This window comes from Manacus candei, unplaced genomic scaffold (genome assembly GCF_025592945.1).
Source record: "Manacus candei isolate 608988 ecotype Guabito, Panama unplaced genomic scaffold, ASM2559294v1 h1tg000005l, whole genome shotgun sequence".
Classification (NCBI taxonomy): domain Eukaryota; kingdom Metazoa; phylum Chordata; class Aves; order Passeriformes; family Pipridae; genus Manacus; species Manacus candei.
The window spans coordinates 8,997,994-9,023,463 of NW_026138053.1; the positions used below are offsets into that span (position 1 = coordinate 8,997,994).

Genomic DNA, 25,470 nt, shown 5'->3' on the forward strand with positions numbered 1-25,470 from the left:
ACATCTCAAGAAGTGGCTCATTTTTGCTTATTAAAAGCAGAAACAATTATACTCAACTAAAAGTCTATATAGTCAGGCTAAGGTTAATTCTTGATGCTCAGACTACCCTAAAGGAAATTTTCCCGTCAACAGTTACCCACAGAAAAGGATTTTCTTTAAAGCCTGGAGTACATCTCTAGAAGAAAATCTCTCTTCATTTTGTATGGTGACATTATTCACTAAGCCAGCACACGTTAAACTTCTGATAGCCTGGGTAAATTCCATATGCACACCAGTGCCTATGGCATTTCACAAAAGGTCAGGCTTGTTTAATTAGCAAGATACTGAAGTGGTCTTTAAAATATTTGAAGACTTTTAAGTCTAGACTTTGATGTAAGAAATAATAATTTGCCTACCCACAATTCTTCAGCCTCTTATTTGGTCAGCGAATGATGTTGTTATTAATTTAAATTTGTTAACCTCTTTGAGAAACTGTTTTTCTTGCTCTTGTAAAACCCAGGACCAGCCAAGCCAAGCCTGCCTGGTCAGACTGATGGCTTTAGTAACAAACTTGCCCACTGATCTTCCAAAGGATCCTAACAGCTCTTTGAAAGGGCTCAGGAATTCCCCTGTGTGGGAAGAGTGAAGGCGCAGAGGTGGGAAACAGACTCATCATGACAAAGTTATCACAGTTTGAAGATAAAAAAAAAAAGAAAAAGAGAACCCCAAAGTAGCTAAGACACTGCTCTCAGGGGAAGGAATTACCAACACTGCTTTGTGCTGGCTCATCTCACCTACTGTGGGCTCAGGTATGGACTGTGGCAGTCATACATAACTGGAAGCCACTAGGAGAGCCAGGGTCTTCTGCAGGAAATGGATACACTGAAGTCCTTAAGAGCCAGGGTATGACTATGCTGGATGCTCTTAATCCACACTGGAAAGTCACTTTTTGGTGTGGGAGCAGAGTTTGCACATCATAAACTCACACTGAGCTCAGCTGCCCAAACTGTGGCTCTCACCAACCATCCCAAATCTCCTCCGGGCCATGCAGGGACCAGGAATATTCCTGCTGTGTGCAAGATACCTGCTCTGTACATGAGGAGTAGAGAAATCTGAGCAGTCATCAGTGTTGAATGCAGAGGAAGAGAAAGAGATTTGGGTTGGGAGATAAGAGTGGAGTCACAGAGTGCAAGGTTTGGGGAGACAAAACACAGCTGGGCACAGGATTTGGCTGCTGGTCATGCAAAAAGTGAGGCAGTAAACCCATTCCTTGGGGAAACAAGTCCAGAAGGACTTTTGCCTCCAGGCACCACACTTGTGGCAGCAACACTCCAAGATGGGTCCAACAAGTTAGAGAGATCAGCAACTATTTTCAAGGAGTGGAGTTTCAGGAGTGTCATCAGCAACCGAGATGAAAGGTCTAGGAAGGGACTACCAGGACATCTTTCACAGGAAAAAAAATCACAAAACATTCCCTGTTATTTCTTTGAGGATGAAATAAGAGGTGGTGAAGCTCCCGTGGCTCTCCGGCCGCGCTCACGTACCTTGGTGCCGATGATGGAGCGAACCTCGTCGTCCGGCGATGTCGGGGTCCCCGAGATGTCGGGGTTGCTGTTGCTGAGGCTCCGGGACCGGTTCAGGTTCAGGCTCGCCGGTCTCACAGCGGATCGAGCCATGGTAGCATAATGCACTGATCCCCCCAGGCCACCAGGACCTGCACAGGAGCACCCTGTTAGTCCATCCATCCCTGATCCCAGGCTGCTTCACACCTGCCTCACACAGCAAACCCTTTGGATAACCAGCCTGTAAAGAATTCTCCCCTATGCCTTCCCACTGAGGGGAAGGTGCTGAGGTCACTCGGTGTGGAGGAGCAGGTACTGATCTCTGCTCTGTGGGGACCAGGGACAGGACCCCAGGGAATGGCCTGAAGTTGTGTCAGGGCAGGTTTAGGTTGGATCTTAGAAAAAGGTTCTTCCCCCAGAGGGTGACCACTGAACAGGCTCCCCAGGGCAGTGGTCACAGCACCAAGGCTGAGAGAGCTCAAGGAACGCTTCAATGATCCTCTGGGGCACCTGGTGTGACTCTTGGGGATGAGCCTGTGCAGGGCTGAGAGTTGGACTTGCTGATCCATGTGGGTCCATTACAACTCACACATTCTGTGATTCTGTGATTCTCCCCTGCCCAGTTCTCGAAGGCAGAACAGGATGGGCATAAAAAGCTATTTTATCCACTGATCTCTGAGAAGCAGAAAGCTCCCTGAGGATTTAGGCAGGAGGTGAGGTATGTCTTTAGCTAAAGGGATAGTATCCAGACGTCAGACTCGAAACCCACCAAAGGACTGGGCATAGTTTTAAGTGCAAAACCTTCCCAATGCCTCTGAGAGGTTCTTCACTCTGCACAACAGTCCTTCCAAGGCCTGGTTTTCTGTGCCTGTCACTCACACCACCTCTTTCCCGTACAGATATATCCCTTGTTCTCAGCAGGGCTGGAACTAATTTGTTTCCCTCCTATGCTCAGACAAGTATTTCACACTCCTTTGCCAGTGTTTAAACTTTTGCTGGAACTGGATAAAAGCATAAAGTACTAGTGAAGGAGACTGGGAAACATGACAGGCCAAGAGTGCACCAACTCTGACTCACCTGCTACAGAACAAAACTAAAAAGCAAGTATTTTGCCATAATTCACAGTCTTTCAGCAGTGACACTGTTATTTAAAATCATCAGATAGGTAAATCTCTGACACGACTAACAGTAATTAAACTCATTTTTTAAAGGGCTACACTGGATCACAGAGAAAATTAATAACAGGGCTTGGCAGGCAACCAGACATGCAGTTGGAGCTCAGGAGCACCTGCCAGCAAACACTTTCTGCTTTCTTTTAACAAAGTGGGACTTGAAATAAAACAAAAAACAGAGGTACCTGGTGATGGTGAGTTGGGATAGGTATTGGGTAGGCGAAAAACATAATAAATATAGGAAGCAAGAAGGCTGTTCCTGCCATGCTGGTCCTGGTTTCCATCCAAGTTCTTGTGAAGTCTGTTTATGATTGATGCCATCGCTTCAAAAGATGCTTGGCCCAGGTTAACTGCAAGTAATAAGTGAGGAGTTTGTTTTAGATTGCAGCAGAACCCATGAGAAAATCCCAAATGTGCCTTTTGCCCACCTTTTAAAGGAGAAATGGTGGAGCTTGTTAGAGTCTAGCAAGCATTTCTCATCCAAAACTGAGCCTGGTGTTTGAATCAGATGTATTAAAGAGCCTGACAGGAGAACAGGTGTTGCAGTGATTTTATTAATAACAAATTTAATATATTTAGGCTGATTTCTGGAATCAGCCCAACGTTGGTTACCAAATGCAATGGTAATAAGATCATGGTTTTGCTTATCCTTTTCTCAGTTAATTATTTCCTCCATTTAAGCCTAAGCCAAAACACAAACTGGATCAAAAAGAACTATTCCATTCTGGTTTGGAAAAAAAAAATTGTTCTAAAAATGAGCACAGAAATCTGCATGAGGAAATGAGAAATCTCCATTTTTTTCTACATGAAAATAAGCACAGGAATCTATTCTAAACAGATTAAGGATGAAGTAGCTGAAGACTGTAAACCTTATTTAAAAAAAAATGACGTCACTAACGTCCTCAATGCTCCACACAAACAAACTAAACCAATACAGAACACTGAAAGAGCAAAAGACTTTTAAAGTATAAAATAAAAGTTCAAACAAAATTCTTTCCCAGAAAGACAAAATTAATAAATAATTGCTGTATTTAGGGAAATATTTTCACAAGTATTTTTTAAGTAGTCTTAGATACTTATATTCCATCATGTCCAAACTCAGGTTTCCTACCAAAAAATCAGCAAAACCTGCTATTTTAAATACTAAAGATCTAACCCTGACTTTAACTTGAGATTTTTTGTACTGCCAGAGCAGTACAAAAACAGGGAGCAAAAGGAGGGATTATTCATGCTGACAGTATCAGATCCACAAGATCTGCAGGAATATGCAGCCTCTGTATCTTCTTATCTTACCTACTTCCAGATTTTCCAAGGTGACTAGTAAGGCTGCAGTTCTTAATTTCTGATTGTCAGGAGAGAGACACCTTAACAGGCTCCAATGCTAGAAACATGTTGAGCATCCAACTCCTGAAAACCAGGCTCCTTTCTGGTGCCTCAACTTGGACATCAAAATTACCAATCACTCTCAGAAACTTTATGTTAAATATTGCTCCTGTGTACATCACTACAGATTTAGGTGCCAGCATGTTTTATTTGGAAGACACATGGTATATTAGTGGCACTAAAATAAAGCATAAAAATGGACTTTTTTATTTCTACATAAATATGATAAAATTGGAAGTGTCAAACTTTCAGCGATGTAATTCTCTATAAAACTTAAATAAAATACCTATTTGGCCTGCAATGACAGGAGGTCTTACTACCAGAAGGATCAGTTTGTCAAGCAGGAGATGAAGAAATCGCACTACCGGCTCCAGTTGAGAGGAATTTAAAGCTGAAATGCTGCTCTTCAGTTCATTTTCCAAGTTGTTTTCCATAATTCTCATGTCTCCTATTCGCACAGGGAACATGTGCTCATCCAGAGCATGGACAAGTGCAAAGAACTTGTCAAGATAAGGGTCCTACAACAAGCAAGAAGCCAATAATCAGCAAGAAGTTCCAAAACTAATTCCAGTTTCTATGGATTTGTAGCTCATGGATGGATTCTCACCTTCATTTTTCTATCTGGCCATTAAATCTCACAAAATTAGCAGAAACTCAACATCTTTGAGGGATTTGCCCACATATCTAACTTAATTTGATTCTAATTCTAGTTCAGAAGTTATCAGGGCAAAACTAGAGTACCCACAGACTGTATATCCTTATAAAAACAGACAAAAAATGCACTAAAATCACATTACTACTTACAGCACAAATAAAACACAAAAAAACTCATCCAAATGACACACTGGGAATTAATTAAAAAAAAGTTTAAATTATTAGACAAAGTGATTGTCATCTTTCTTTTCAGATCAAAGACAGATGGAAAATACAGGGAGAAACAAGAGGCAGAGGGGAAAAGGAAAAAGAAGAAATCATTATATGTCTGGGCTGTATGTTAGAGCTGTTTTATTAAACGCAACAGCTAGGTCTGAAAACACTGTTGGCCATTCACCCTTTGTGAATTATGGCCAAACTCCTCATATTTTTAAGCAGAACTTCTCAAATATACTCACAGCCGAATGTGGAAAAACAGGTCTGCTGGCTCAGAACTGAAAATGAGATTGTAATTTCACTACAAATGATTATTACACCCTCCACAGCATCAACTTTGACAGTGTTTCAACTGTCAAAAAACTATCAAACTCTTCTATGACAATGACTGCTCTTAAAATCTACCTGAGTGTGAAGGGATGACACAGCAACAACTTCTACATTGAAAACCCCTTTGTGGTTATCCACCCACTTCATCCCAGGGAGTGGAACCTGCAGGTTGATAAAAGAATAAGTGAGGACTCAACAGAAAGCAGAACTAAGGCTTTTCTATTTGAAATTGCCATTTCTTCCCTTTTTTTTTTTTCAGATCATACACGTGCCCACACACGAGCACACACACCTGCCTAAACAGTATTTAATAAATAAATAACCTGAGAGTTGAAAATACATATGCACACACATAAATATGTACACATACATCCTCTCACTTTTCAACCCAAGTATTCTGCTGCTTTTCAGCTGGAACATGAACTCACCTCTGGAGAAAGGACTGAATAAGCCTGTGGTGGTTTTTCCAGTGAAACAGGGAGGCAGAACTGACCCGTCTTTAATCGCCCATTTTGAAGCATCGGTATCCACTGTAATGAGAAGGAATTAATAAAAACAACACATTTCTTAAGGTTTTCTGGAACTTTTCAGGCTTCACTGCCAAATACTCAAATTCTACAGTGGGATATGAGTTGACAGTGATATTAAAAAAACTGCCCACGAATGCATTTGAATATAACCTGTGCTGAAAAACAAGGACTGAAAGACACTTACAGTGTATCCGACTGGAGTCTCCAGGGGGGTGTTTTGTTTTTGTTGACAACTGACATGGTAGAAAGTAAAAAGCAGGTGGTGGTGATCGGTCAGAGTAGCTGGAAGCTTGATCTTGATTTCCTCGTGAAAATCAGGTGATCTGCACAGAGAGCAGAGCCTCATCTGAGTCATCCATACAAACAGAGTGGTTTACTGCCTTATACTTGGGACTGAATCCCTTGGTTAAAAAATCTGGAAGGAAGGGAGTATATGGACTATCCCAAGGGATTAAAACTTCACTTTCTAGTCACCAAGGACTGGAAAAACTTCTAGTATACAAAAAATAGGCAGCAGCCCCCTCCTCACACAGGCACCCTGAACCACACTGCTCAATAAGCTCTACTCTCAAGGGCGAGACTGCCACAACCCCAACCTGCGGGACAGGAACCTCTCCTTGGTGGTACACCTCTCCCTGGTACAGCTACAAAACCCATTAACATGTTCCTGATGGATTCAGAAGTCCTCACTCCAATTGCAATGGAATTATTTTCAAGACCAAGTAGTTTCTATTTGTAACTAAAGTCTAAAAGGCTCCAGCAAAACAACAAGCACATGCTAACATAAGTTTATAACATAAATCTTCCTGACTACTAACCAGGAGTTGTACTCAGACCATCTGCTGAGCTGGGCTACGTGCTCAAGATCACACAATGTTGGTTTGTACACAAAGACTTTGGCTCCCAGTTGTCACAAAATTCTCAGAACAGCATCAACTGACACTGCAGTCACTGTGAGTGCTGTCCAGGCACTCATTGATAAATTAGGAACACTGAGAGTCACTGGTGAGTTACTTCACTTCCACACTGGTAAAGCTTCCCTTGGGTGGAATCACACTTTCCATATGGGGCCATGCCATTTCCCAAGCTGTCATGTGTTTTACCTGTTGTGATACACTACTGCTGTGTATGCTTCTTTGGAAAATTCAGGACAGCTGGATTTGCCAAAGATGACCTGCAAAAAGAGAAAAAACACAGAAATCTCCCTATAAAACTGTGCCAAGAATGTGTTCCATAGTCCTGCAGAGACATTTATAGCTCCATTTACCAGTGTGTGCATCTGTACAGCTACATCTGCTTGTTTCCTGCCCCTTCACTTATAGGCAATGTTTTACTTAGTCACGGAAGAGTCACAGTTTTAATAACCCCAGTGACACTTGCACACAGATATGGCTGAAGAACTGATGAATGCAACCACCTCCCACAGACCCTCACTGAGTGTGGATCACTTCTGGCCCTGGACACAAGTCTGTCACCTTTAATTTTGTTGGCATGGATGCAAAGATACTGTTCCAAACACAAGAGGTGTCCACTGCAAACACAGAATCATAAAATCACAGAATGCTTTTGGTTGGAATGGACCTTAAAGCTCATCCAGTTCCACCCCCTGCCATGGGAAGAGACACCTTCCACTAGACTAGCTTGCTCCAAGCCCCATCCAACCTGGCCTTAAACACTTCCAGGGATGGGGCAGCCACAGCTTCTCTGGGCAACCGGTGCCAGGGCCTCACCACCCTCACAGTAAAGAATCTCAGGTTAAAATTCCAGCTACTTTGCAAACTCTCTACAAATGTGCTCTTTGCTCTGGAGTATTGTAATTTTATACTCCTCCAAACTTGTAATTTTGAAATGTATTTCAGTGAGGTTTTCTTTAACACGGGTTTCATGACTTCAGCGTGTACTCTGCCTTCCACACAGAGCACAATGTACTTCCCTCACCGGCATGGCATTGCTTGGGTCCTCTCCGTACATGAACTGGACTTTTACAGTGATATTCCTGGCAGATCCTTGGCGGTTGGCAAAGTTAAGGCTCTGTGGATAGACATAAAGTAGATTCCTGCAAGACACAAAGGCATCAAGTGATGAGAGGGTTCACACATTTATTAATGTTGTTATTTAAACCCCTGTGGAAACACTCAGAGTCAAAATGAAGGTTTTGACCCCTTATTTCAGACATCAAAAGACATAATTTTAAACTCTCATCATATTTTGAAATAGTTCCTGTTTAGAAAGGCACTTGAAAAATACATAAAAATTTCCCAGTGATTCTACAATATCAGAAGTTCAGGTGGAAAGAAAACACGATTGTTCATATATAAAACTACTGAGAGGTATTTCTTTGCTCAATACAAAGCAGCTGGTTTCTCTTAAATATCCCCCTCCTTGTGGCCTGTTCTTTTTTTCTTTTTTTTTAAATCTCTTGACATCATGATGACTCCAGGTTACATTTCTCCTCTGAAAATGGATTAAACTAAATGGGTATCTGTAGCTTCAGGTAATGACAACAGTCCAAGGTATCTAAAGAACTGCTTCAGAGACCAAAGTAATAAAGTGCTCATCACATCCACAGGGAACGTGGCAGGATGTAATGGGAGGAAATTGCAGCACAGGAGATTTAGGACAGACACAAGGGAAAATGTTCTAGCTCTGAGGAGAGTTAAGTGGTAGAACAAATTGCCTGGGAGGGTGTGAAATCTCCATTTTCTGGTAGTTTCTGAGGAGAGGTGAGGTAGACACCCCTCCAGATGGGTTTATAGACAAGCCCCCTTCACTGGGCAGAGGACACACTTTGGAAACCCCTTTCAGCTCTGTTTCTTCAAGTCTGTGATTACTTGAACAGCGATGAGATGCAAAATTCTGCAGTATTTTCCATCCTCTGAGACCCACTGAGTCTTTGACAAGAAGGTGAAAGTTGGGTTCACACTTTATTAGCAAAACTGTCCACTATAAGTCCCCACCTGCCTTATAAGCATATAATTTAGACCTGGAGAAAGTCCCTTGCATATTCTTTTAAAGTAAAAAAGACAACAGCCCCAAAACTTTTCCACTCAACACTCAGTTATTCAAAGGAAACGAACCTTCTTTAGCCTCCAAACAAGCCAAAATATATGCATTATTATACACCTTTAAAAGAGCCTGGAAATCCCTAATCCATCTCCCACATAGCCCTGCTCACCCCACCAGCATCATTCCCCCTTGGACATCCTGGCTCCTATAGGTCCAACCACAGGATCCAAGAGGGATGCTCACACTGCCTACTCATGTGCTGCCTTTATCTGCCAGGAATAAACTGGCATGTTGCATTTTACCCAAACACTGAAGAACCAGCTCTTTAATATCCCTGGTTTGTAGGGCAAGAGGAAAAGGAGGCCCCTTTCCCTGCTGTCCCCCTCTGGGAACTATTTAGTGGATCTGAACACAATTTTTAAGTAGTTTCCAACTGTTGCTTGTCCCAGAGAGACAGAAAACAAGAGATGGGTACAGAAAAGTGAAGTGAGCAGCACAGCAGGACAACATTTAAGGCACAATAAAGCAGCTGCTGTGGAGTGCTGGCAACAAGAGGCTGAAAACAAAGATACTCTTTTTTGGATTCTCAGGAGGGTGGTAACTCAGTGAAGGTACCTGGTCCCTTTTTAGATGCTGTGGGTATCCAAAACACATGCACTGGGCTAGAGGTGGGACCCTCCTGGAGGAGCAGCTGGAAAGAGGGGCTGCCCTAAGCTGTCTGAAATGGCATCAAATGTCAATTTTTTGGCCAATGAATCCCACACAAGGACTTGGTTCTGACACCAACTCCATTTGCTCCCCGGTAGCCATGGACAGTCCCACCTATACAGACATGGGCTAACGCTGGTCCTATGGAATTCCCTAAGAGCAGTCCAGCTGTACAGCTCCAGATAGATATACAGGGCAGGGCTATGAACCTCTGCTTCACCCCTCCAGGCAGAGGAATATGCTTAGCTGGCATGTGGGAATTCCTTCCCTCTCAAGTCCTTCATGGTGAATTAAGTTTTCGAATCCCATCCCCACTGGTCACTTTGCCTAATCAACGCTCTAGTACTATTTCAGAGGGGGCCTGTGCCATTTTTGTGACTCTCCTAAATTACTTTGTTCTGGCATGAATACATTTGCTCCTTGATGTTCTTTTTAAAATGAAAATGGGTATGAAAATTTACTCTAAAATGTACCTTGCTCATAAAACTTTTATTAAGTATTATTAGTGCTTAAGAGAAGGATTTAAGGTATTTGTGAAGCCAGGCTACAGGATCCCTATATTAAAGGCAGTCTTATGCTTGGACTGATTTATGCTGAGCCTAAGCCAAGCTTGCAGTTCTTCTGTCAGGGCTTGGCTGCTGGGAGGGAAGGAGACAACTCAGTGGGAGCAGGATCCATTCCCCCTCGTCCTGTCCCTCCAGGCCCTTGTCCGAAGTCCCTCTCCAGCTCTCTTAGAGCCCCTTTAGGCACTGGAAGTGCTCTAAGGTCTCCCTGGAGCCTCCTCTTCTCCAGGCTGAACATCTCCAGCTCTCCCAGCCTGTCGTCTACTCTACACAGGCAAAAGTCACAGATTTTCCTGTCTAAGCACAGTTACAGGAGCCATGGAAAGGGACTGAGGACTGAAACACAGACAGGAACATTAGAAATGTCTTGATTTCTACCAATAAAAGCTTTAGCCAGGAGTTTTAAACCCAAGGACTTGTGTCTGGAGCCTTTATTAAAATGCAATGCAAAATATATGCAAAGCTTACCCTATTATCTCAAACAGACCTCAAAAGTACTTCTACTTCCATAAAATGAATTGCTACAGTGCAAAGGCTTCCCAAGCCACAGAAATAATGGCACCAGGCACTCCTCTAAACATTTATGTAATGTGATTGCAGCCATCTTGCAAAATCCATCATAAAGGTATTAAAACATTAAGAGCTGATCCTAACTCTTAAGAGGGAATTCCTAACTATCATGAAAATTTCCCTTTTCAGTAAAACCCAGAGACCTTTTGCTTTGCTTTATTCCTACTATAAAAATCATTTAAAGCCCATTTAATCAGGGTCACCCAGGTGCACAAAAGATCTCCAGGATCATGTTTGTTATATACATCTTTCCCTGACTGGGCTAACAGCCCTCAGAGGCAGGATTATCCCTTGGGTTTCCACAGCTCCTGAATCTTATGGTTTAATCATGCCAGAAGCTTTTCCCCTCTCTGTTTTCCTATGTCCTGGTTTCCTTATGGACTCTGTGACTGTTGTGACATCTAAAGGTGATGTTTTGTAGTGAGCTTTTCACTGCCTGACTTCATTGGCCCTGGCATTAATATGGAAAAGTGCTTGGCAGCTAATTGTGATTTTTAATATTTGACATCAGAGCATTTTGACTATCTTTCCCCTCTGGAAAACAAACCTTTCTAAAGGGTAGTGTCACATCTGAGCAGCACAAGCAGCACATGGGACATGCAGGAGCTCCTCAAGCTGTAAACCTGGTTAAATGTCTGTTCTCCAGCTGCTATTTCTTGAGTAACTTCCTATGTTTTTCTTACGACTAAGCCAAGAATAAGGATTTTTGGGGGGTGATGGGGTTAGGAAGAATTCAAAACTATTTAAAACAAACTAGACAGATTTCTGGCAAGAAACAGTTAAAACAACAGAAAATTATTCATTTGAAACCCCATAAAACCAAAGCCACTTAAGTACTTTGAAGCTAATTGCAGAAATTCTATACTCTGGGCAACCTAAATGCTTATCATGCCAGAAAATTCTCTTTTAAGAAATCCCCATTCTCCCCAAAGTTGGGCCTGATGATCTCCATGCTCCTGCTATTTTTCTATATTTCAGATACTCCAGTAAGTCTGATCCAATACAAAATATTCTCCAGCAATTAATGTGAGATCTAAAATACTTTCACAGTATTTAATTATGAGTGGGGATGTTACCTGTATTATTATAAACCCTTCAACACACAGGAAGTTCAACATATTAGACAACAATTTCATTTTAAAAATATTTTTTCTATGGATGTTTCATATCATACGTGCATTTGTACATGAACAACAAAAAGTCCAGGGGAAGAATTACTAAACATACAAAAATCTAGCTACCTAAAAGCTCTCCCAAGTACAGACTATATTATGCATGGATTGCTTTTGATTTCTTGGATTGCTATGAGTGATTCCAGAAAGAGAAATACCTTTCACTCACACTGCAATACTACTCAAAAAACATCCATGTTTCCATGCAGAGACCCACTGCAGAACAGGGTATTTATTTCAGAGCACTTGCAGCCTTGCTTTATGTAGTATGAATCTTAAACAGTAAAAAAAAAAAGGGTAAGGTGAGAAATGTAAGCGAGATATTATTTATCTCACCCACCTCTGGAAAGCAGCTCTTAAAAAATAAGTTTTATATGGTGTAAATTACTGCACAAACCTTAACATAGTAGAATCACATCCAGGCAATCTCTGGACCTAATTCCCTCTTTCTCACTTAATCTGAGTTAGATGACAAGTAAATCCACTGCAGCACAATGAGTTACATCAGAAAACGGTACCAGATGAGAATCAAGCCATGTGAATCATCTGGGAATATTTTGCCCTTCCATAGCTTATCAAGGAGCTGCACAACCTGAACACCCAGTGCTCTTAAGTGTGGTAAATCCTTTCATATTCCTGAGGCAATAAAAGGAATCAAACAACACAAACAAGTAGCAATTTGAGCCCTTATCAAGATTATGACCCAAAATTAATCTATTAGAAAGAGTTGTGTGAAAAACACTACATCATCAATAACATTTTATAACAGAAGGTCTGGCAGGTGGAAAAGTTCAGAGCCAGTTTAATCAGCAACGTGCCCGTCTCTCAGTTTTATCTTTCCGGATATCAACCTACATCTGTGAGGGGTTACGTTCGTGCACATACACAGTTTAATGATCAACCCACCGGCCGCCTCTTCTGAAATGAAGAGGAGTATAAATAGACCCAATTCTGCAACTCAGAGCAGCCACACAGCAAAAACCATTAGCGGGAAAAGTCTCTGCATCCTGAATGAGCAAAGAGAAAACATGAATATCACTCTGGTCCTACTATTCATGGCCCCCCTTGCTCTTTCAGCAGACAAGGATTATTTCTCCGTTGATTCTGCTGGATCTCCTGAGACCAAATCCAGATTTGCCATGTTGGATGATGTACGAATCTTGGCCAACGGACTCCTGCAGCTTGGGCACGGCCTGAAAGACTTTGTCCACAAGACCAAGGGGCAGATGAATGACATCCTTCAAAAACTTTACATTTTTGATAGGTCCTTTTACGAGCTCTCCCTGCAAACCAGCGAAATCAAGGAAGAAGAAGAACAGCTCAGGCAAACCACAGCCAGACTGCAGATCAACAATGAGGAGATAAAGAATCTCTCGCAGGAGATGAATCTGAAGATCGAAGACCTCATTCAAAACAAAATCCAGCTGCAAGAGAAAGTGTGGGGACTGGAAGACAAAGTCACCAAACTGGCCATCATCCAGCCTTTGATGCAAGAGACAAAAGAGATTTCTTCACTCAAAGTAAGTGATCTGTGAAAGGCCCTGACACACAGAGCCCAAAGTTCACTCTAACACCATTATCAATAGTTATGCAACAGAAGCTCATGCTTTCCCTTCTCTTCACTGTCATACTATTCTGTATTTTGAGAAATCACTGCAATAATCTTACAAGAATCATTGTCTTAATCTGATATACTGTACATTTTGCAGTAAAATTCCCCAGTGAAATCAGTGAGAAATTGTGAAATTATAAAGCTCTGTATCATTTTCAGTATTTTTGCAAATCAAATTTAGGATATTTTGTTATCGTGATGATAAAAAAGTCTTGCAATGGGGAAAATTATGTGATTCCCAAGCCAATGGGTTGTCATCATCTCATCCCAAATCAGTGTACTAGGAACTGCCTGCTCAGTGCAGAAACAGGGAGTTTAAACCTTTAAAGAGGGGCAGCTATAGAATCAATATATCCTCCAGGACCAAAGAATCCTACAAGTGTTGATAAAATTAATGTTTAGAGAATTATACCTGCAAGTATTTAGGTGGGTATAAGGTTTTCTATGGAAAAGGAAGTGTTAACTGTATTTTGCACAAGCATAAAAAGTCTAAGAAACTAGTTAAAAGAAAATACTGAATGTTTGTGTCAAAGCAGATGAAGCCCAATCTCCCAAATCCTAATCTAATACCCTAAACACTGAGAATTGTTCTCTTTTTTTGGTCAGTGACATACACCTAATTTGAATCAAGGGCCAATCCCACAGAACATAAATTGTTCTGGATGTCAAAATGGAAGGAAAGCAACAACAAAAATGGTCTACAAAGTAGTTTGTCTTGGAAAAAAATGGGTGTTTATTACAGAAGGAAAGAAATTTGCCCCTTTAGAGGCAAAGCAGACACCCCTTTGAAGCTTGACTTTGATGATCCTTGTGGTCCCTTCCAACTCAGGATATTCTACAATTCTCTGGAAAAGGAAGGGCAATGACCAATAGTTTGTGCCTCTCAAAACTGGCCTCTCAACAAAAGTTACAGAGGCAGCACCACTGTGAAGGTCTTCTATTGCTCCTAACCACAACCCCTCTTCCTTCCTGCCCTCAGGCTTTTGTGGAGCAGCAGGATAATGACATCAAGCAGCTTCTCAAAATTGTGGAGGACCAGCACGTGCAGCTTGACAGGCAGCGCAACCAAATCATGGAGCTGGAGGACAAGGTACAGGAACCATCTCTGCTCCTCTTTTCACCTCTCCTAACACTGAAGGAGTTGAGGGCCTCATTCAGTTTGGGGATGTAGAGGAGAATATGAACAATTTTGAGCACAAACAGGTGCCCATTCAGGTGAGAGGCTGCTGTACTATGGCCAGGAACAGCTCTGATATATTGTCTCTCAATGCCAGGCTGCTGCATTTTGTGACTGCTAATTTCGTTTTTTATCTTATTATCTATCATACTATTGTTCTTCCATTGGTCTTGAAGTCTCATTACTTTCTACCTCTGTCTGCTTTTCCAATATCCACTCCCACAGGGAGCCACGTTCTGCAGTACATGTGTTACCATAACACCGGGTATAACAGACATAGTCATATTTAACTTATTCCTAAGAGAAGGTTATAAAAGGAAAATGCATTTCAGCCTAAGGAACTGTGGGTTCTGTGCTCTTTAGATGTTGGTATTATTTGTGTAAGTGATGTCACCTGAGGAAATAAGTTAAATCTGTTTGCCCATTAAGGTGCTCCTCATGAGAATGGGTCATTTACTTGTCTCATGAATCCTACCTTGTCTGAGCAGTGGTTCAGTTGACATTCATGCACCTGAAATCTGCCAGTGTGGTGCTAAAGTTATTTTTATGTGGTAAATTGGGTATTCTAGAGGATTACATTCACAAAAAAATTATTCTCAGCGCAGTATTATTCAGCTTGATCCACAAATCTCATCATTTCAGAGCCTCGGGAAATTAAGTGTAATTATGATTCTTTCAGCTAAATCACATAGAGCTCCAGGAACTCACAGAGAACTCCTTCACAGAGGAGCAACCAGAACCAGAGACCATCCCCTTTCCTGTGCTCAAAGCCACAGCTGGAAGATACGGATCTGATGGTGAGACCTCATCTCTCAGACATGACTACAGCACACATTGCATTCACAGTATCCTCTGTGAAAGCTTTGAGTCGGTATTTAAGTCAAAGACTAAAACTAAAAGACTTTCATGTTATACACAGGGGTGTGGGAAGGAGCTACATTTCTTCCTCTGGAAAAAATATCATCACCTATTTAGCACCACTACAGGGGCACTTGTCTCTGGGGTGACGCATGAGAACAAAGTCCAATAATGCAGCAATCCTGTCCTCAGGATCCATTCACCTCTTGTAAATATGTGCTGTGGCCATCCTTTAACCCATGTCTGTGTTGCAGAGTATGATCAGAGAACTAATTTACTTCACGCCGTCTAATTAAAAGATTCAGAAGAGCTTTCTATACAGTTGAAAGGCAGTGGTGAAGCCCAGCAGAGGAAATGGTATTTATAGGGAACTTTACATGGAGTAGAAAGTCCATTTGTCAGAGTCTAGTCTTAGGCCTTAGAAACTTTCCAGAAGTCTCCAAACCGAAACCTTGCCTATCTTAAAAAATACAGGCAGTTTAACCTATGTGTAACTTGGCAGTATTATTATGCTCAAAGTAGTCTGCCCATTCCATGACATTTATTATAAAATTCCCAATATGATAATTCTACTTTTTTTTTTTTTGGCTCTCAACTTACCACACCTAAAGCAGGATTTCTAAATGCCTGCTGTTTGCTTTCCCAGGTGCTGCTCCTGACTGCACTGCTCTCTATCACAGAGGGGAGCGGTTCAGTGGTGTTTACACCATTAAGCCCAACAGCTCAGAAGCCTTTGATGTCTACTGTGAAATGAAATTTGGTAAGAGCTGTGCCAGCAATAGTCTCATTTTCACATAAGTAGCTTCTTATAAGCCAAACAACTGTGTCTCATCACAAAGTACACAAAAACTTACCATGATTTATGTATCCTCTTGGTTTCTCCTACTGGCCTGTCTGTGCTCTGAACTCAGGTTTTCCATATCCTGAAATCTCCTTCACACTGCTTTCATTCTTTACTCACCTTACTCACCTTTTGCTTATACCAAGGAAAGGACTTTCAGTCATATGACATCAATTAAGTATATCAAAAGAACAAGCCCCTTTAGCTATAGATAACGAAAATGGTAATTATAAAAGCCATTATATGGCAACCATGAATAGATCTCCCAAGGAAAAGCAAACAGTGGATGTGTAAATAGCCCCACATGGGGCTGCCCTGTGCAAAAAGCTCCTTTGCTTACATTGGCTGAAACTGGTGAAACGAGGGTGTTGTGACCTGGTCAGGAGAAAGGCCCCACTGAAGCTCCAGTGGCACTTCATCCCTCCTCCAGAGCTGTACCAGCAGCCAAGCACTATCAGCAGAGTGACAATCTGATCCAATGCCTAGAGCTTTTTACATCTCTTTTTTATCATTTTCTCTGTCTCTCAGCCCTCATAAATGAATGAAACCCAGTTAAGGCAGCCTACCAAAGCCAGTCCAGTGAGCTGTCACCACGAGCGTGGTGAGGACACTCTAACGGCCCCACATTCTCTTCAGCTGGGCTCACTTGAATTCCCTTCACGAAGATTTTAACTAACTCATTCTACCTCAAAATTAGAGCACCCAAGAGCACACTCATAGACAGGCAATAAGGCCAGGTTGTGACTCACTTCCCCTTTTCACAGGCACCTCCTGGACTGTAATCCAGAAGAGAGTGGATGGATCACTGGATTTCAACCAAACCTGGGATGCCTACACAAAGGGTTTTGGTGACCTCAATGGTAAATATGCCCTTTTTTGTCTATTTGTATCAATTGATTTGAGAAGCTGAATCTTCTTATGGAGAGGTGTTCACATGAGAGCAGGCAAAACCTGCAGTAAAATCTGAACAGGTGACTGATTCAGCAGACTACCACAAAGCACTTACCAGAACACACAGCTCAGTAAAATTCTCAAAGACACCCCTTCAAATGTGTGTTTAGAAACTGAATCAGGCCAGAATGCTTTAAATGCTATTTTATCAAGATTTTACTACTGATGAAAGCACTACCCAAAGCCTTTAAAACATTCACAAATGCAAAACCTCACAAAGTTTCTGTCACTACTTTCTCTCAACCTCTGCAATCCTGTTTCCCCTAAAACCATGGTAAGAATTTTTCCAACCCCAAGAGATCCGAATGCTGTGTTTGCTCCCCTGAGCAAACACATCTGGCTCCTCTGTGCAGTGGCCAATCCCCTCCATGGTGGGATAGGGTGAGGAAACACCCACATTCCCCCATTAATCATCAACTCCAAAGAATCTGTAGCACCAAGAGCTGCCCAACAGCAGCTCTTTGCCCATCCAAAGTATTTTCCTTATTTTTCTCACAGAATTAGATGAGACTCCTTTTGTTTAGAAAATATTTTTACTCACAACTGAGGTAGATTTTCACCTGTACAGTTTTACTGATCATATTGGAAGCTATAATTGCTCCTTGAGTGGTCTCCAATTCCCAAATACTACACCAAGATTAAGCCACATTTTTTCAGTGTCAGGTTTTACATTGTTCTCAGTTATGTCCTACTCAGTGCCTGTTCTGAGGTGATCAAATATACCAGGTTACTGCTACTAACCTGTAAATGGTGGGAGTATTTTACTCAACCATCTTATCTTCTATGGCTTTAAATGCCAGCTGCACACATGGCACTCACATTCAGCCACACTTTCTACATATGGCAATTACCTGCACTGATAATCACCTACTTAATGAATATAATATATGAAACTAATTAAACTAATTTCCAAGAATTCCAGTAAAAGAAAAATTCCCTTTTTACACAAGGGAACCCAAGTTTAGTTCTGCAGCTCTTTCCTTAGAAAACGCAACAATTGCCATTAGCTTTTATGTATGTCATTTGCTTCATTTGTCACACAGTTCCAATTACATGTTTTAAATGTCTCCTTCTCAGAGTTTCACATGAGGTGGGAAAGTTAAAGAGAGAAGTTCCAGTTCATTTATATCTCTTGCTTTTATTGATCATTGGTGTGCAATTAAACAGAGGTAAACAAAAAGAATGTAGCAGCAGACCTCTGCAAAGATCAACAGTCCCCAAGACTCAAATTATTGATTTAATTAAAGCAATTAATAAATCCTTTTAAATACTATTTTCACACATACTACCTACAGGTTATCTGTAAAAACAAACTCAATAGCAGTGTGAAAAATGTGAGTTTTTAGGGAAAGTGTATCACACAGCCCCTTCCCCACAAACTTCTGTCCCTCGTCCTCAGCTCTGACATCTCCCAGGTCTGCCCTTGTGCAGATTACTTGAACATATATTTCCAAATATTTATATTTTAAAGGTGAACAAGCTGAGGGATGGGTTAAAGATCTGAAATATATGGTGTATTTATGCCTAATTCCACATTAACAACATTTATTTACTCCAACTTTGCAGAGGAATTCTGGCTGGGCCTGAACAAGACCTATTCCATCACTAAACAAGGGGATTATATCCTACGGATTGAGCTGCAGGACTGGAAAGGAAACAAACGTCACATCGAGTACTTGTTCAGCTTGGGAGGCCCCGACACCAACTACACCCTCCAGCTTTCCCGGATCTCCGGGAGCATTCCCAACGCCCTCCCAGAGCAGACAGAGCTGCAGTTCTCGACTGCAGACCACGATGTGGACACAAAACACAACTCCAACTGCCCACAAAACTTCCTAGGTATCAGTATGCTGGGAATATTAACATAGGAATTGCTCTGTTGCATGAATTATAGGATCATAGAATCCTGGAATGGTTTGGGTTGAAAGGGACCTTAAAGTTCACCTAATCCACACCCCTGCCATGGGCAGGGACACCTTCCACTAGACCAGGCCACTAACCTGGCCTTGGATACTTCCAGGGATGGGGCAGCCACAGCTTCTCTGGGCAACCTGTGCCAGGGCCTCACCGTCCTCACAGAGAAGAAATTCTTCCCAATATCCCATCTAACCCTGCCCTCCTGTGTAAATTACCAACATCAGAAACAGAACAGGCAGCACAGGTTGAAATAAACCCCCAGCATGAGATTTTGAGCTATGAAGGCAAGGGCAGTCCCTGCTCTGATGCTTGGTCTGGTGTGGCAGTCCTAGGTGGGATTGTTTAATGCCTTCTTGCAAGAAAACACAGAAGACAAACTGACTCTTAACTCCATTTTAACTACAACCCAAAAGTTAAGAATGACAGTGAGGTTCCATTCAAAGGCAGATTTTAGTTGTTTGTCAAGTATACATATTATAATCACTTTCAAAAGAGCGGGAGATGCAAGGCTCCTTAGAGATAATTTGGTTAAAGGGTTCTTAATGCTTTGATTTTCTAGAGCTTTTATGTTTGCCAGTTCATAGGAAAAAGCAAACAATTGAAAAAGCAATTAAATTATTAAACCACAGAATACAGAATTGCCCTCCAAGGCACCTGCTTCATGCAACAAATATTTTGTACATCCTCCTAGGCTTGAAAATTGTGAATGTCTAAAACAATACCCAGAGTGTCACTCAGCTCTTGGGTTCAGTTTTGAGTCCCCAGTAAGGGACCCAAGGAAGACATTGAGGGGCTGGAGCATGTCCAGAGAAGGGAACAGAGTTGGGGAAGGGTCTGGAGCACCAGGAGCAGCTGAGGGAGCGGGGAGGGGCTCAGCCTGGAGAAAAGGAGGTTCAGGGGGGACTTTCTGGCTCTCTGCAACTCCCTGACAGGAGGGTGGAGTCAAGGAGGATCAGGCTCTGCTCCCAGGGAACAAGGGACAGGGCAAGGGGAAATGGCCTCAAGTTACACCAGGAGAGACTTTGATTGATATGATGGAAAACCCCTTCATAGAAAGGGTTATCCAGCCCTGGCAGAGCTGCCCAGGGCAGTGGTGGGAGCTCCATCCCTGGAGGGATTTAAAAGGCACGTGGATGTGGCACTTGGGGATATGGGTTAGTGGTGGCCTTGGCAGTGCTGGGGAAATGGTTGGAATCAGTGACTTTAGAGGACTTTCCCAACCTAAATGGTTCCACGATTTGGGTATACTGGGTAATTGTCAATTCTAGAGTCTAAAGCAGATTTATGCTGCAAACAGGAGCTGTTCCTCAGAAACAGAGCAGCGTGTCAGAGTACAACTGACATTCCCACATTATTCCTTAGGAGGCTGGTGGCACAGTGAGTGTGAGGAAACCAACCTGAACGGGAAATACGTCACACCAAGGTCCAGGGCAAGACTAGAAAGAAGAAAAGGCCTGTACTGGAAGCCTAAGAAAGGAAGATACTACTTTCTCAAGTCAACTAAAATAATGATACACCCAACGGATTTAAAAAGCTTTGACTGAGGGCTCGACCTGATGCATTTTAATTCAGAACATACTCACTGAACGTTACCACATCAAAGGACTCCATATTTTGTTTACTAACAGATGCCTGTCTCAATCCATACCCTGTATGGAGTCTTCTCCAATACATAAACCTGAGGCATCTGAGATGGTCTTACAATACATCTGGTGAGTATTTTTATTCCCTCAAGCCTCAATGTCAATGTGGAGCTTTTACCTCCCCAGGATGAATTCTAATGCTTCGGAGTCAACCACCTTACTCATGTACTGAATAATATTGCTTGGGGGAATGGGTTTTCAGGCTGTTGCATTTGGTTTTGGGTTGTGTGGTAGGGAAAACAAAAAGTGTTTCAGGAAAAAAAAGGTCTGGCATGATGGTATGGAAGAACATTTAGGTGTTAACCTATAGGGAAAAAAAGAAATTAGAAATTTTGTTTCTTAAAGTAACTAATTTGATGTTCGGTTCATTTTACTGTTGTGGAATGTTTTTGTGAGCAAATGGAAGATGGGTAATTCCCCCTTGTAGGGCTCTGTGTACTTCCAGGGAAGTTCTCAGCAGTGTAGTTGAGGCAAATCATCTCTGGAGCACTGTACTCACACAGTTACAGGTGTGTGCACACACACATCAGTGAGCCAGAGCGCAGAGCTGATCTTTTAGATACCACACTGAAAAATAACTTCACGACTGCGGTTTGTTAAGAGCTAAACTTCAAAGCTTATTGAAATGAGTAAGAGATCTGTTCTTCTCATGTGAAATGAATCAGAGCCAAGCCTTTGTGACTTCTCAGTACAACCAACTAAGAAACAAAATGAAAGACCAAGTGAGAACACAACAAAACCCCTTTCAAACAGAGAACAGCTGCCTGTGGGGCAACTCCAATGGGGCCAGTGGTACCAACCCACACACCCTGTAGGCACAGCCCACGTGACAGTGTTGGTCCAGCTCCTGAGGACATTCCCATGTTTAACTTCAGCTGCAGGACACTCTAAGGATCAGTGCTGAGGGACCCAGACCCCAATTCTGCAGTTACAGTGAGTCATATTGACTTGTCTATCTCACCCAACCCTTGTACAGTACAGATTTTTTATCTCAACATTTGCAACCACGCAGAAAATGGTTTTAAATTGTAATTTTCCAGAGCAAACCAACTGTGAACAGAATGTGCTAATTACAGAAACACCAGAAAGAATACTTTTACTTCTCATGGATTTATTATAAAGAAGAGATCAAGCAGTGCTGCTTATTTGTACTGGTGTATCGTAATGCTTCATTACCTGTCCAATAAATAAATAAATATAACTTTTCAAAAAACACGATATGGAACTTGACTAAACTCTTCTTAAAAGCTTTGGTTTATAAAAATTTGGCTAGTATCTAAATTTTACAAAAAGAAATAATGGATTTGGTAAATTGGTGAAATTACTCAGCTGAAATTACTCAGACATGTAATGTCTTCAAAGATACTGTGACAAAGCTTTAAATTAACAATGAACAGAAATCTACTCCCTGTCTGGTCTTAGTTATAGAAAGGTTATTGTTTTTCAGGATATTCAAAAAAATTTCTTATCTTCCTAAGATTTTTTTTCAGGCATTGTAAACAAAGAAATTGCTTTTAAATCAAAATGGAAATATGAATGAAAACGTTACGTATTTTCTCCATTTTTCCTTACTTAAAAGAAAAAAAGTCACTGAAAGTGTCAGAAAGTAATAAAACCAGTAATAGAATGATGACTTTAGCAGACAGATAAAGGACAAATCCTACATAAAACTGAAAAGAATTCAACTAAATGCCATCTTGAATTCTGGGAAATGGTGAAATCTCTCACGTGCTCTTATGCACAGCCAATTTTGGTGAAAATATGTTTGTCTCTTCACAACTGTGTATCTTCTGCTGTGTCACTCTGAACCCTCTTAGTGCCTCTGGCACAGCAGATCTACCCAGATACCAAGTTTTGCAACAACCCAGGTGATAAGGTAGGAATTTCTAGACTTGCCAGTCTGAGGCCCTGAAATGTGAAATGTATTTCAAAGCTCTGACCTGTATGTGGTATTTGGAACGTAGACATCCCTGGCAGGAAACTCCAGGATTTCTCTTGTAGGTCTGACTCTGCTGTCTGGGTAAAGCTTGACTTGCAGCAGCTCTGGAGTGAGACAGTAGTGGGGGTTCTCTGGAGCTGGAGATATGTCTATCTTTAATTGAGCTGTAAGAAGAAAATTATTTTATTACAATAAATAGAAATTATTTAAACAAAAAAAGCATAATCACGCTTTTCTTCTTCTGATTAATATACTACATATTAATTCCATAAATAAACAAATGATAAATTACAGCCAATGTGGATTTGTTAAAAACAACTATCAGCGAGTCAAACTGATATCTAGGGCAACTGGGGGACCAGATAATAAGGACCAACAGGAAATACGTATCATAAAAAGTCACAGATGATTTTTTCACAGGCAAGCTGGGGAAACACAGTGTAGATAATGCTCCTGTGAGGGCCAACTATCGTTACAAACAAAGGAAGGGAATAGAAGAAGGGTTGAAAAACTCTGAGACTTGTCAGGCTACAAAACAGAGGAGAACAGCATAAACTAATAGTGGTATTCAAGTGCTTGAAAGGTTGTGATCACTGCCCTGAGGCCATGATAGACCACATTCAGTTTAATTTGCAGCAAGATAATTTTGCCAAGTTTTCTTAAAGCTTAACCTGAGTGCAAGGACAGCTGAGCACCGGGGAGATGATCCAAGGAAGCAGCAGGATTTCTGTCACTGGAGATTTTTAAGAACAGGTTAAGTAAATATTGTCAGGAATAGCACAGGTCAAGGACCAGTTTCACTGCTGGTGTGCCAGCGTTTCTGTTTCCCTTTCTCAAGCAGAGGCGGAGTCTGTTCCTATTAACCCAGGAGACGGATCTCCTTTTGGATAGAGAGTAGAAAACAGGGTTCCTCAGTTTCTGCTGGGTTTTGGGCACTGGAATTTGCATCCTCCTCTCACAGATACTAGTCTCAGTGTGACAGGAGCTGCATGTGCACTTGTACCAGTGAAAAACCTGCCAAAATGCACCTTACTGCTCCTGGTCTGCCATGGATTGGTGTCAATGACTTCTTTAGGGTTCCTGGGTGACAACAACCAAAAAAGGAGGGAAATTGGGAAGGATTAACCAAATACCTTAACACGTGACCCAAAAGGATCCCCTTTTGATACCTGTGATGGGTCTCAATCTCCGCAGCACCGATGACGGGCGTCTCATGTCAGCCAGGAACTTGTACAGATCCTCATCACTCAGGCGATCGCCCTCCTGTTGGGGTAGGAAGAATTTGGTTATCTAAACAACCCACCAGAACGGCCAGAGAGCGAATAAACCATCTCACACTACAGTCTCTTTCCTCTGACATCAAAATGTACCTTCCCAGAACAAGGTGTTAACATTAACATGTTAAATTACACTTCATTTCTCCATCCTTTTCCCTTCCTTTATCCCTTATTAATCATCGTGACAGCTACAGGAACTTTTAATTGAAAACCTTTTCTCTCCCCATCAATATTATCTTTTTCAAAACTGAAAATGGCTGTTAAAAGATTTCCCCAAAAATATCCATTTTTTAGAAAGTATAATAGTTTGAAAAAGTATCTGTCATTCAGGTAGTGAGCCTCATTCCTCCTCTGCCCTTCCTTTAGGATGAGCCTAAATGAATCTTACTTTCCAGAAGTGTTAAGAAACAGTGGGAAGTGGAAGGAGTGTTGTCAGTCTTCCTTGTACCACATTCTAGTAGCTCAGAGTTTTGTTAATTTTGCAAACATTACAGAAAATGTGACTCTGCCACTCTTTAACTACCCCAAAGTAGAAGCTATCTGCTAAAAAAGGTAATAAATCACAATATGAAAAAAAAAAAGCAAATAGAAGGATAAAAACACTGGGTAGTATTCAACTAATTAGACTTAAGAAAAAGGAGATAAGAATCAGAAATTTAAAATTTTAATGTTTGGCAGTTTTTAAAGGGCAAATTAATAAAACAACTTGTTTCAAAGCTGTCAAGAGAAAACAACCTCAACAAAGTAAATAAATACATGCTTTTTAAATCCTTGATAACTTAGTGGCCAGCGTGAAGTGGTGTTTTACACCAGTTTTATTCCAACAAGGGTTGCAGAGCAGGTCAGGGGAAAGGCTGCATTAGCAATGCAGTAATGCTTTTTTTTGCCTTACTTTTTTTCATTGCAGAACTGGATTTTTTTAATCTCCCAAGTAAAAGGAGCTTCCAGTGCTGTTCTGTCACTGACACAGAGCCCCATTTCACTCCTACTGAGTTTCATGGACACAGAGAGCACCAGAGGCAGGAGCAACCCTCACTTACATGCTCTCCATGTATTTAAGACCAGACTTTGGATGGCTCCCCACAATGCAAGTGGCACATAACCAAAACAATCAAGAAAAAAAGGAGAAAAAAAGAAGAGCCTAGCCAGCTTTCAATGGATAGAACCCAAATCTTTGTATTCTCAATGAGCAAGAAATCAGACCAAAAGATATCTGCTGGTCACTGTAAAATCTGGTTTTATACACAAAGGTGACATTGAAATAAAAAAAGTTTTCTTAACAAGATGTGGCACTAAGCAAATCTTAGAAAATGGTTTCAGCTCATTACTTTTTGCTAAGCTTAACTAAAAATTTTATTCCATTAAATCATGTTTTCCACTTCTTCTTGGGAAAATCCCAAGCTCTGGCTT

General features: G+C 41.4%; 2 protein-coding genes across 17 annotated transcripts in view; one reads left to right on the plus strand and one right to left on the minus strand.

Annotated features, from left to right (window-relative positions):
• DOCK7 (dedicator of cytokinesis 7) overlaps positions 1–25,470 on the minus strand; it is a 96,604-nt gene that overhangs the window by 34,671 nt on the left and 36,463 nt on the right. For all 15 annotated transcript variants that reach the window (XM_051796298.1, XM_051796296.1, XM_051796292.1 and 12 more), the window contains exons 13-22: positions 23,953–24,046; positions 22,785–22,947; positions 7,765–7,882; positions 6,930–7,000; positions 6,011–6,149; positions 5,725–5,826; positions 5,372–5,458; positions 4,383–4,614; positions 2,899–3,063; positions 1,524–1,693 (exon numbers count right to left, since the gene is read on the minus strand). In XM_051796298.1, coding sequence (XP_051652258.1) covers positions 1,524–1,693; positions 2,899–3,063; positions 4,383–4,614; positions 5,372–5,458; positions 5,725–5,826; positions 6,011–6,149; positions 6,930–7,000; positions 7,765–7,882; positions 22,785–22,947; positions 23,953–24,046 — 1,341 coding nt within the window. The remainder of the gene's footprint in view (positions 1–1,523; positions 1,694–2,898; positions 3,064–4,382; positions 4,615–5,371; positions 5,459–5,724; positions 5,827–6,010; positions 6,150–6,929; positions 7,001–7,764; positions 7,883–22,784; positions 22,948–23,952; positions 24,047–25,470) is intronic.
• ANGPTL3 (angiopoietin like 3) lies at positions 12,716–25,335 on the plus strand. Of its 2 annotated transcripts, XR_007906123.1 has the most exons (8): positions 12,716–13,365; positions 14,437–14,547; positions 15,314–15,431; positions 16,139–16,252; positions 17,098–17,193; positions 18,851–19,123; positions 20,564–20,913; positions 24,968–25,335. XR_007906123.1 is itself a non-coding variant. In XM_051796663.1 (7 exons), exons 1-7 carry the CDS (start codon positions 12,739–12,741, stop codon positions 20,743–20,745), a joined length of 1,521 nt encoding a protein of 506 aa, XP_051652623.1. In that variant the 5' UTR covers positions 12,716–12,738; the 3' UTR covers positions 20,746–23,074. The 2 variants fall into 2 exon arrangements, 1 of the variants encoding a protein (XP_051652623.1); XM_051796663.1 differs by lacking the exon at positions 24,968–25,335 and having other exon boundaries at positions 20,564–23,074.

Coding starts and splice junctions, on each gene's coding strand:
- ANGPTL3 (XM_051796663.1), top strand. CDS start 12,739: ATGATCAACCCACCGGCCGCCTCTTCTGAAATGAAGAGGAGTATAAAT. Junction 14,548..15,313: donor TCATGGAGCTGGAGGACAAG/GTACAGGAACCA, acceptor TGATTCTTTCAG/CTAAATCACATAGAGCTCCA. Junction 17,194..18,850: donor GGGTTTTGGTGACCTCAATG/GTAAATATGCCC, acceptor CCAACTTTGCAG/AGGAATTCTGGCTGGGCCTG.